The following is a 13,074-nucleotide window of genomic DNA, read 5'->3' as shown; positions in this document are numbered from 1 at the left end:
TCACATTTGGATTACTGCAATGCACTTTACATGGGGCTCCCTTTGAAGGGCATTTGGAAGCTTCAATTAGCACAGAGCAGTGGCCTGGACAGTTCTTGGGGCCTCTATGGTAGCCCATGCTACCTCACTGCTCCATGAGCTGCATTGATTGCTGGTTTGCTTCCAGGTACAAATCAAGGTGTTGGTTATTAACTTTAAAGCCCTGCATGGCATGGATTCAGGATACTTGAGGAACCATCTCATCCCAATAGGACTAGCATGCCCCAACCATACTGGCAGAAAAGGCAGCTTCAGGCCCCTTTCTGAATCAAGGATTTTTAGCTGGCGGGATCCAAGAGAAGACCGTCTCTGCGGTGGCTCCTGCCCTTTGGAACATCTTAGCCCCTGGGGAGAGATCGTCTCTCATCCTTCTAACTTTCCATAAGGCCCTGAAGACTTGGCTCTGCCAGATGGGCTTGGGGTCCCAGCAGGAAAGCATCACACTGGAGGTGGTTGATAACTTAAGAGGAAATCCCAGATCCCACACATACATCCTGCTCCTTATCTCCCCATCTTTTAACAATAATTTTTGTCTTTGATTGTAACTATATTTTTATCAATTTTGAAATATTTATCATTGTTTTACGGCTTTTAATGCTGTAAGCTGCCCATACACACTTCAAAATGAGATGGGTGGCAAATAAATTTAATAAACAAACAAGCAAACAAAGACTTTCTAATGATATAAGTAGAAATTCACCACAGAATTGGAACAGTTATAGAAAATTATGACGTATTCATCTCCACCCTCTGGTGACAAAATGAATATCCATATGGAATCTGTCAGTAGCTCAGCTTCTCAAGATGTCAGCTTCTTGCAAATCAACTGAGGGAAGTACTCAAAGAATTTCAGGCCTTCAACTCCATAACAAGTAAGATTAATATTTACAAACCAATGGGCTTAAAGTCCCCTCGCTGCTGCTTGGCTGCCGCCACCTTGGATTTTAGTGGCTGTGGGTGCGCAGTTCAGTGCAAATTGTTCTACATTGAACTGCGCACAGGTGTGCAGCATGCATCTGGCACGCATGCACATCTGGTGCATACATGTGCACATTGCATGTGGGTTGCGAATGGGCAGTAACACTGGCAGCAACCCACCCTTGTTTTAATGTAAAATGTAAATTACCTGTGAGGAAGACAGAGTCACACCATTAGCTGAGTGAAGAGATGATAAAGGAGAACTCAATGAATCCCAGGAGACCACATATCTTGCCCCTTCTACAACTTCGCTGTTTCTGTGAGCATCCAAAACTACCGCTTCAAGAGGCTTTTCATATTGCGATGGTACACAGGAGGCACTTTAAAGAAAGAAGAATGCCAAATAAATGTCAAATATGGCATATTTCAAAAAAGTTCTTCGAACAGAATAAAATATGTCTCATATTTTAGACTGTGAAGTCAATAACTGTGTTCCCACAACAATCAAATTGAACAACATTTACCTTAGCATGTTGTGCTAATCCTTTCAACATAGTTAGTTGCCAGTTCAGTGTGTTGTGTGAATCAGGAAAATTGGATTAACTCAAGTTCAACTGTATAGTCTACATTTAGGACACAACCAAAGGGTATACCATATGATGACTCAAATAGCAAAATTATTTTTTGGACATGAATCCTTTGATAGACAAAATGACATAATTTATCTAGAGGAAAGTATCAGTATCCTTGGAAAGTCTTAAGATCAAATAAGTGTGTCTTATCAAGGTTTCTTATATTAGAGTAATGGAGTGATAGCTATGTTGCACGATGTGCAATGTTACGATGCATTGTAAATACTCCCAAAATGCTGAGCAAACTGAGAATATTAACATTACTTAGTCTTAAAGTTCACTTCTGTGGGAAGCAAAAGAGAAGGAAGTATTTTACCTTGAACCATGGATATATGTTGCAATGCAATAAACTTGAGGTTCCACATAGTCCAGAGAAAAATCCTCAATTGGAATAATGCAAATTTTATGCTAGGCAAGAAAGACAATGTATCTGTTAACTTTTTTCCCAATGTGAAAATGGGGATGCATATTATTTAAACTATTTATGCTTCTAGAAAAAGTAAGGATAAGAAAGCTTTCTAGCTAAAAGCTAACACAGTGTGAGATTTGTGAGCACAGGACTTGTTGGCATAAAGTTTTGCGCTACAGTATTTTTGTATTTAGAAGGGTGTGTGAGTGTGAATGAATGCAGCATGGTGTATAGAGAGGAGCTCATTACATGGGATTAACTTGGCCAACATTTACTCACTGTATTGTCTTAAACTCAGCAGCACTTTTTCGTGCGGCTGTTTATAAAAATAGGATCGTCAACATGATTGCCAATGTCCGATGATGGATATGGTACAAGAATGAGAAGAATTGTCTTAAACAGCTCATTTGCTTTTATTAAGGAGAGAAGGAAGACGCAGAAAGATTAAATCTTCATATACCAAAAGGTGGCAGTAAAGGTCTTAAAATTAAAAACTACCATATTTGAACCTTTCAGACAGGAATCTGTAGAGAAGTGATTGTTTTATCTAGTGTACTGTGTGGTTCCAGAAAAACCATGCATTTACAGCTTTCTTCTGAGAAAGGTGGTTCATGTGGGGATTTCCTCTAGGTAAACTGAGAGAGAGAACTGGCCCAAAGCTACCCAAATTTCATGATCAAGTGAGGATCTAAAACTAACTAAATGACCTGATGTAATTTCCTTATCACAAGACCCATCACAAGATTCATTGATGACTCACACCTGACCCATCTCAAGACCCTCACTTGACACACCTATGCCTGAGGCCCTTATCAACAGAAGAACACTGACACAGAAGATGTTATCTGGTAACTGTCTGGTAATGAAATGTTCGGAAACCAACCTACAACCTTGGAGGATGAACTTTCACCCTCATCTTACACCTGAGCTACAGATATCCACCACTATTGCAAACTAACTAATTCCTCTTGAGTTGTCTTCTGCATTCATAAAAACACATATACACAATCATATACCTATATTGGAAGTACTCAGCTAATGATAGTGACTAGGACCGGAAACCCCATTGCTAAGCAATGCAGCTGTAAAGTATGATATCTTGTCTCCAGTTTGAGGAGAGGGTTGGACTAGAAGACTTCCAAGGTCCCTTTCAGCTTTGTTATTACTGCATTGACTTACAAAAGCAGTTCCAGCAGTTCCATTTGCCATTGTTAGGTGAATCCCACATGATTGTTAAGTGTGACATCATGTGATCATCATTTATGACTCCTGCCAGCTTCCCCACTCACTTGTTGGAAATTGGCAGTGGAGGTTGCAAATGGTGATCACATGACTGTAAGACACTGCCATGGGATAATTGCAAGCTGGTTGCTAAGCACCTGAATTGCAATAATGTGACCACAAAGACAATACAACAGCCATAACGACAAGGCTTAGTTGCAAGTTCTTATTCAGTATTGTTGTAACTTCAGTCACCAAGGAATTAATTACTAAACAAAGACTATATTCTCTCCTGCACAGACAAAATACAATATTCACACATACAGTCATATACAGGTATTTTTACATGTATATTTTCATTACACTTCTTCTGAATTCAGTCTCCTGTAGTAATGCTAATAAGAAGTAAAAATGGGAGGAAAAGGGAAGGGTCTTGGGCTGGAAGTATAGAAAAACTGGATTTGGGGGTGGGAACAAGACCATTGATGGACAGAAGGATATAAAAGGAGATGGACAGGCAGCAAGGGAGAAGGGAGAAAAGTTAGATAGAATCATGACAACTGCATAAAGCTATGAGGGACACCAAAACACATATATAGAGCAGAAGGATAATTGATTGAGCTGGAATAAGATAGCATCCTATATTTCCTATATAAAGTAGTTACATAATTTCTTGATATTCTGTTTATGAAAATATAAGAAACTCACCAGTAGAAAATCTATAGCTGATGATCTGAGATGTAATGTTGTATCAGCCAAAAGGTCAAAAACTGCAATACGAGCCATATCATCGATCACAACACTGCGACACTGGAAGCTGGAATAGGTTTTAAAAGTAGTTAGTAAATAAGTCCTAATATTCTCTAATTCCAAAGAAGGTTTTTTTTGTCTTTTTTCTGTCTTGAACTTCTTCTCTATGAATCTATCACCAAATGCATGAATTAAATGTCGATTTTAAATTAAATAAAGAAGCCCAGAGTGATTTTTTTTTTTAAAAAACCACTGCTTTCAATCAATACATGCACATTACGGATTTCAGTTCACCACTCAGCTTGTTCTTCTACGGTAGGTCTGTGAAACAGTTAGTATCTAAGACTATTCTACAAATACATGCCTTTCCAAAACATGACAAAAATGTTAACACGAGATTGATTTGAACAAGAGTCACAACCAGGGTGGACAGATTTTAGGACTGTGTGGGATACAATAGGAGTCTAGTAACTAAATCCATGGTATAAAAACGTGCTGAAGATGTGTGTTCAAAACCTAATGAAAAAGATGTGCTGGTCCAGGAATATAGGATTAAAAAAAAAACCCAATTTATGCTTTCATACAGCTGCCCATAATTCCACTGTTGGTTTCATTTCCCAGTCTTCATGAATGATCATAGAAAGAAACGCTTACATTATTGCTATAGTTCAACAATAGAAATAGCAATCAAAATGCCTTTCATTCCTCTGGAATTCATCCCCCTAGGCGGGATGCAAACATAATAATATTAATATCAAGAAGTAGAATCTGAAACAGCTTCTGCCCTTTCTTAGCTTAAATTTGCTGAGGATATTTAATATTTTAAAACTATTTCTATATTCTTTTCAGTGTAACAGGAATGATTTTAAGTTTTTACATATCATCCACATTTCAATTATACAAGGAAAAAATCATCTTAATTAACATTATGTGTCTAATTGCATGAGAAAGAAACTACAACTGTTTTCTTGAAAGCAGAGGCAAAGAATTGAGCCTGAAAAATATACATATTATTTAGAGTACTATTTTTATCAGGTAAAATAAAGGAGATAAAGAAAAGGAATGCATTGGAAACTAAGAACCCTAGGAAAGAAGGAGAAAAGACAGGTATATTTAGATGACAAAAGCCCAAAACATAAACTTATTACACTTTTCTCACCTATATTTGCAGCTATATATATTAATTTTAGCCTCCATCTCTTGTCCAATGCTCTCAGTCTTTATATTACCAACATACATTAGATCATGATCCGTGACATACTCAAAGATGATTACATAGCGGCCAACTTGTGGAACCTTCAATTTGATCTGTAGATTCACCTAAAGAAGATTCAAATCATGCATGGATGTTATAAGAATAATGGAGGGGTGGCTACTTCATGCACTAAATAACCACTTAGGTTTTTAAAGCAGAGTAACATCATAGGGAAGTAAACCTGTAAATGCTTTTTTGCTAGGAAAATAATACCTATTTTCTTTTCCATTCTCCAAGGTTAATACTTTCCCTATACCAGTGATGGCTACCTTTTTTGTCATCACGTGCCAAAAGCGTGCATGTGCACATGATAACGCACCCACACCCATAATACAATGCATCTGTGTGACCCCCCCACCCATCCTGCCCTGCTCATGTGCATGTGACACTCCCATGTGTGCCCCACCCCTGCGCATTCGTGCATGATCCCCCATGCATGCACGTGCATGCACATGCAACCCCCTCTGATCTTCCCGCATGGGCTCTTACACCCCCCCCTTGCCCATTGTTGGCTTCCAGGTTGGTTCAGGAGGCTTTACAAGCCAAAATAGGGCACAGGGGCCTCACGCGACACGCCCACACCCTGTTTTGAGCCTGGAAGGCCTCCTGCATCAACCAGGAAGCCAAACCGGGGCGCAGAAGTGCTGTGTGAGGTCCCAAAATGGAATGCAAGCAAAAACCCATCCCCTGCATGCACCCCCCACCCATGCATGCTTGGCACAGACCCAAAGACCAGCTGGCTGGCGGGAGGCATGTGTGGATACGCGGTGGAGCTGAGTTGGGTCGATAGCTAGCATGCCCACAGAGAAGGCTCTACATGCCACCTTAGGTTCGCCATCATGGCCCTATACATTTAGCTTCCAAGATGGTGTCTATGTCCTTGCAGTTATTTCTTGTGGCATTAACCAGTCACTCTACCCTACCTGTTTTTTTTCTTAAATTAGATTTTTAGTACAGTGCTGTAAAAGAAAATTCTAGCATCCAGTGTCATTTTTATACAGTATTTCAGAAAGCCTCTAAGGCTTACATGAGTCATAAAATCAAAGACGGTAGATGGCTACATCCACTGGTTCACCAACCTGCCTAGAGAAAGAGAGGCAGAGTGGTAGGAGTATCCTGACGCATAAACAGGTAGCGGTAGGGCTACCACATCAGTCTGACTTCTAGTAAAAAAGTATTTCACAATTATTCACATCTACAATGGCAATCATAAAATAAGCTCATTGTTGGCCATAGCTTTGGGAGAGCCGCCACAAAACCCCCTTAAAATGACCAGTGAACACGTGGATCCAGAAAGAAGATGAATAAAACAAAAAATGTATCAATCTGGTACATGCTGTGACAAACATATAGGCAAACAAGTACACTATCAGAATGGTATACAATTGTAATGGAATGTGTGGATGACCTTGGGAAATAAGGGGAAGAGATTTTGCCTAGGAAACAATCAGACAAGAGATGCAGGAGCCTGCGTGGCTTAACAGTCAGGAAAAGAAACATAGGAAGGACCCGCCCTAATTGATCAAGCAGTTATAAGTTGTGGTGGGAAGTTTGTACGTCTAGACTTGCAAGATTCTGCTGATGTAGCCTTACAATAAAATAGAATTAGTTCATCTAATTGTGTTTCCTATCTGATTTACCTTGGAGGGGTAACAACCCTTAAGCATTCAGAGGAAAGAGACACAGATGCTACATTTTATCATGCCCTGTTTTGAGGAGGATGGTTATATAGCAATAGCACTTAGACTTATATACAGCTTCACGGTGCTTTACAGCCCTCTCTAAGTGGTTTACAGTCCCAGCAACCCAGGCTGTGAAACCACTACCGGTTCGGCCAAACTGGTCTGAACCAGTAAGAATCCACCACTGCCTGTCACACACACACACACACACACGCATACACACACAAACACACACACACACACACTGGAGGAAGCAAGAACTATCTCTACAGTATTTTTACACAATATACTGTATATCCTCTTTGGTGTGTTCTATTACACAGACTGTCAGGAAATACTGTAGGCACTATGTAACCAATTTCATTCTATAAGGATATCTTACCTCCTGACCACTAATATGAGACATCACTGGATGTTTGATTGTTGGCTGTTGGAAAGTTGTTTTTTGGTATTCTCCCCCATGCAAGAAAAATGTTACCTCTGTACCAAAAACACAGCGATATTTGTTCACTGGCAAGTTTTCATACTGCAAACAACTTGAAAAAAAAAAAAAAAAAAAAAAACAGAAAGTGTTTAACTGGATCATCATCATAAATTTTAGAGATTCATAATAAAAGATCCATTAATGTTCCTGAGATACTAACTTATCTGTTGTGACATATCCTGAATATGTGCAAGGCTGTACAACAGGAAATTGCAAGATGGATGCTTCATAGTAGTCACGAGGTAAGAGGACGAGGTAATCCTAAAGTGACAGAATAATACCAGCTTAAGCATATTAATAGCCATTAATGTTTACATGAACGTTTCAACAAAATTACTTAATAAACCAGATTTCTCCAGCCTGTGCATTCTGCAGAGATGTGAACTTCAATTTCGAGAATTCTCAATAACAGAGATGTTGGCTGGGAAACTGGGAATAAAAAGTCCACATCTCTGAGAATACTCAATTTAGAGACGGTTATAATAAAGATTTGCAAGCAAGGTTCAGGCTAAAGTCCATTCAAGATTAATAATATAATTCACATGTCACATAACAGTTATCAATCTATATGTAGTCTACCCATATTGAAACAAATTTCCAAATAATCCTATGTGCAATTGTGGTTGAAAAGCACAATTCTATATTCAACATATCCATCAGATTCCTACTGCCTTTATAGGGATGAATCTCAAGGATAAGTCAGATTCTACTACTAGTGCTTGAAGAAGGTGTCTGACTCATTCTTTACACCAGTGTGAGATTTAATTTTCTGAATAGACATTTCTCTTTTATTTGTTTGTGAGTACTCTAGCAGAGAATTAGTTTCCGAAAATATAAATATTATTGTGATAGATCTTCTTCTTACCAGAAGGACGCCCTCTGCCCTGATTTTAAATATCCAAGTTCCAGGTCCCAATAAAAATGAATCTGCAAAACCTTTCCCTGGAACAGTTACAAAAGTTGGCTCTCTACTGAGTGGGAAGAACATGTCTTTGCTCTGATGAGTCCCTGATGAAAAACAATCAAATTAATAATTTATTGAGTATTATTCATCCAACAATAACATTAGGTAAAGATAAAGGTTCTCCTAGCACATATGTGCTAGTTGTTCCTGACTTTAGGAGGCAGTGCTCATCTCCGTTTCAAAGTCGAAGAGCCAGCACTGTCCAAAAACGTCTCTGTGGTCATGTGGCCAGTATGAATAAATGCTGAAGGTGCACGGAACACTGTTACCTTCCCACCAAAAGTGGTTCCTATTTTTCTACTTGCATTTTTACATGCTTTCGAACAGCTACGTTGCAGAAGCTGGGACAAGTCATGAGAGCTCACTCCATTATGTGGTGCTAGGAATTCAAACCACTGAACTGCCGACCTTTCTGATCAACAACCTTAGTGTCTTAGCCACTGAACCACCGTGTCGTTTACAATAACATTACTTAATTCAAATTAGACAGTCAGCCACAGAATGGGCTAAGGAAAGGACTCAAGTACATTTTCATACATGATCTGCCAGCATGGACACCATTCCTTGGAGAATTTGCAGGCTGATTCTAATGCAATGATCCTAGATAAATGAAGTGTGATTTAGAACAACAGAACAAACCATGTGTCCATGTTCCCGCTATACCCAGCTTTGGAGCTCATATTTTGCCTTATTAAAGCTGGAGTTTCCTGTGACATCTGAACTCAGCACCTTCAGTTAGTTTCTCCTTACAGATAAAATCTTGGTTTGTTTCTATATGACTGTTGTGTGAAATAAGTAGGCAATTGGGATGCAAGAAACAGAGTTGGACAATAAAATGAGGAAACCAAGTTAGACGAGAACATGGAGACAGTTATTTTATTCTCAGGTAAATAAATTCAAAAATGTTTGCTGCTTATGGTACCTTCATTCAAGCAAAAAGAATCCTAAATTTAGCCATGAAGTTCATCAAATGCAAACTTGATCTACTTCATGGCAACCAACTTAAATCTTCCAGTAAATGAATGCTCAAAAAAGTTATCAGCAGTACAAAATGTCGGTCAACTGTACCTGTCTCCTAATAGCACTCATAATCTACAGCTTTAAAGATGTATAATTCATCTAGTCTAATGTTTCTCAAACAAGCTGACTAGGGAATTCTGGGAGTTGAAATCCACACATCTTAAAGTTATCAAATTGAGAAATACTCATCCAACCAAAGTTCAGTATATGTACCATTCACATTCTATTAACCTCTCAGACAAAGCACCAGTATTTCAAGTTCTAATCCCTGTCAAATAGCATAGTTTGCTACATAGGAGCTGGAAATGGTAGTTCTTAAAGGCATATGATTAAAGCCAGAAGCAAGTCTGCCAAAACCACTTTTCCTAAAAGCACCTTAAGAAACATCTGTCAGCACTAAAGATCTAATAATGGCAAGCACAGAGAAATATGGATTAATTATGAAGATCATGAGCATGACATACACATGTCGGCATCCTTTGTGACAACAAAGGATAATAGAAAAATACAGCAACTGAAAATTGTTTAATTTGCTGGGATGTAGGGCTTGTTTTCATAAACACTTGTTCAATGATAAGTAAAAAATTTTTTAAGGAAGAGCACACCACCTGAGTAGCTGGGTTTTTTTATACTTTTATTTAGTTTGACCCTGCTTATATCCAGAGTGATTAAAACAATTTGTTCTGGATTTATGACCAAATAGGATATTTCTGCCACTATGTATTTTATATGTCACTTTTGTAACTATAAATAAGGGCAGACAGATCACTCATAGCCTAGCGGAAATGCCCACAGAATCTTGAACTGAATCAGGGTGCCAATTCAATCTATTGCCTAAAATTTTGTCTGAATTTGGTTTATGTGAGCTTTCAAATATCTTCAAAGAAAACTGATTTAAATCACACAGAACACACATACACTATACTGCCAAAAGTATTCACTCACCTGCCTTTACTCGCATATGAACTTACTGTAAGTGACATCCTATTCCTAATCCATAGGGTTCAATATGATGTTGGTCCACCCTTTGCAGCTATAACAGCTTCAACTCTTCTGGGAAGGCTGTCCACAAGCTGTTCATGGGAATTTTTTTACCATTCTTCCAGAAGCACATTTGTGAGGTCACACACTGATGTTGGACGAGGTTACGTGGCCTACCACAGTGGCTGAGCTGCTGTCATTCCCAAAGACTTCCACATTCTTATAATACAGCTGACAGTTGACTGTGGAATATTTAGGAGCGAGGAAATTTCACGACTGGATTTGTTGCACAGGTGGCATCCTATCACAGTTCCACGCTGGAATTCACTGAGCTCCTGAGAGCGACCCATTCTTTCACAAATGTTTGTAAAAACAGTCTGCATGCCTAGGTACTTGATTTCATACACCTGTGGCCATGGAAGTGATTAGAACACCTGATTCTGATTATTTGGATGGGTGAGCGAATACTTTTGGCAATATAGTGTATTTATGATCACATAAAACACTTAACTAATAACTGAATTATCCTATTTTCTGAGGTTAGATTCTATGTTGAACTATGTAAATAGGCTGGCATAATGTATTAAGTCAAATGCATACAGACAGGCTCAGAAAAGGACAATAACCACTAATGAAATATATGGTGTTAAAAGCAAGCAACTCATGGTATTTAAGAAAACTGATTAAATGTGTTACACAAGCACAGTCTCCATGTGGGGGGGAAATAATACAATGTGCATGCAGAAAAGAAAATCCATGGCTGATACAACACCTATCAATATAAATACACTCTGAATTGCACAGAATTTCATTGCATCCGTTCTGCTTACCTACCTTTTAGGGTCCGAGACTGATAAGCTGTTATGTGGCCAGATACTATTGCAGTACCAGGATTTATATACCTCAAGATAACATGAAATAAATAGGGTTTTGGTTTCTTCACACTCAAAGTTATCCTGACTTCATTCTGTAAAATGGAAGTTAATAAAACAAGAAAAAGATAGACAGTCATAAAGTGCCAAAAGGGTAAGCCATGCAAGCAAAATATTCAATGTCTATCAGGGGGAAAAAAAACCTCTTTCTTTCTCTCTCTATAAATAGATACAGACATGCAGCTGAATACATAGAGAAAGAAGCCTTTTATGAAGTAAGGAAGAAAGAAGACAGGCAAACCTAGCAAGAAATGTAATTCACTTACAAGTGTTATTAGGATCAAAATGCTTTCCCTCAGCAATTGAGATCTTCCCTTTAGAGTGTTTTGAAACCAAGCTGACATAGTGCAGTACTAGATGGAAGAGCTTAGGAGAAGTCACAGTGACAGGAACTACCACCTCTGGCTGGTAAAATAAGAAGCAAAGAAGAGGACAGGAAAGCAAATTACTTAATACTACCACCGAAAGATAAGAAACATCTAGAAACATTAGAAAAGTCAACACTCTGGGTAGACTTTACTCTAGGTCCAAAAAGAATAAAATATTTCCCAATGAAACCCAATCAAGTATATATGATATGTTTAGATATAATGCCTTATTTGCCAATGGTCTGAGGCTCATCTCCAAGGCTACTTTCTTATATTCATCTTCCTGAGATAAACCTGACTGAATTCAGGATTTTCATTTCTAGTATGATTGCCAAATGAATCAGTGAGGGACTGTTGTATCATGTAGTGTTATCCAATTACCTTTGATACTAATTTGGTGAAATGTTGCATTCGAACAATCAAATATTATATACTTTGTATTATGGCCATTCTGTGGCCAATTTTATATTAGATATTTGAATAATAGGGTGTTTCCCCCTTTAATATATTAATATTGTGTTATAGCTCACTATTATTAACAATGCAAGAAAGTGTTCCATGCATTATGCCTCTTTTTATAATTGTTTGAAGACAATCATTTTCTTCAAAATCATTCTTTTTATTATGTTCATAGAAATGTAACAATTTTATTTCAGGTATATTTGAGATGAAAACACAGCATTACCTCAATTTTTTCTCAGAAGTCTACAAATAAGTTAATCCTACTCTCACTGTTCTTATTTTCAAATATGAGGTTGACCAGTAGAGTGAAAGCAGATGGGCTGTGGTCTCATGTCTCATAAATCAATGCCACAAAAAATAACCAAGAATAATTCCCAGTGTTGTCAACAAGCTGCTTTCAATTTGACCATACTTTTAAATTACATTTTAATTGGTGTTTGGGCAAACAAGGATATCCAATGCTAAATCCCAATGTTAAATAAATAGATACCACTAAAAGGAATTCAATTAACGAATCAAAACCTGCAGGTAATTTAATTTCTGAATATATTTCTCCTTTTTTGTTATTATACTATCTATATGTTTTTCATATAAAAATGCAGGTTTTGTAACACACAACTACTCTTAGTGGATTGAATTCTATTAGTTCCCAACACTGCTGCTGAAAAAAGGCATGTTGTCAAATATTTCTATCTGGCTGTAGTGTAGAAGAACCAAGGTTTCTTTAAAGCCTGAGCACCTAACTTGTAAAAAAGTGTTATAGGTATATATCAATCTGCCATTCCAGGATGTCTTAGTCACTGCTAAGAAAATTAGATGGAATCATCCAGAGGTGGGTTGCTAATTTTTTTACTACCAGTTCAGGTGTGCTCCTGCCCGCGCACAACACTTCTGTGCTTCTGTGTCTGGGAGAGTGAGTGGAGACTCCCACCACCACTACTACCGGTTTGGCCAATC

The 13,074-nt window shown here is 38.1% G+C and overlaps 1 protein-coding gene across 1 annotated transcript in view; it reads right to left on the bottom strand.

Annotated features, from left to right (window-relative positions):
- LAMA3 (laminin subunit alpha 3) overlaps positions 1–13,074 on the bottom strand; it is a 160,140-nt gene that overhangs the window by 89,990 nt on the left and 57,076 nt on the right. Inside the window, 8 exon segments of the mRNA XM_032222910.1 lie at positions 1,166–1,337; positions 1,906–1,997; positions 3,928–4,036; positions 5,129–5,289; positions 7,289–7,442; positions 7,551–7,651; positions 8,256–8,398; positions 11,190–11,322. Of these exon segments, the coding sequence (XP_032078801.1) occupies positions 1,166–1,337; positions 1,906–1,997; positions 3,928–4,036; positions 5,129–5,289; positions 7,289–7,442; positions 7,551–7,651; positions 8,256–8,398; positions 11,190–11,322 (1,065 nt within the window).

This window comes from Thamnophis elegans, chromosome 8, assembly GCF_009769535.1.
Source record: "Thamnophis elegans isolate rThaEle1 chromosome 8, rThaEle1.pri, whole genome shotgun sequence".
NCBI classification, from domain to species: Eukaryota; Metazoa; Chordata; class Lepidosauria; order Squamata; family Colubridae; genus Thamnophis; species Thamnophis elegans.
Note: the sequence above shows the minus strand (reverse complement) of the source record. Positions and strands in the feature narration are given on the sequence as shown.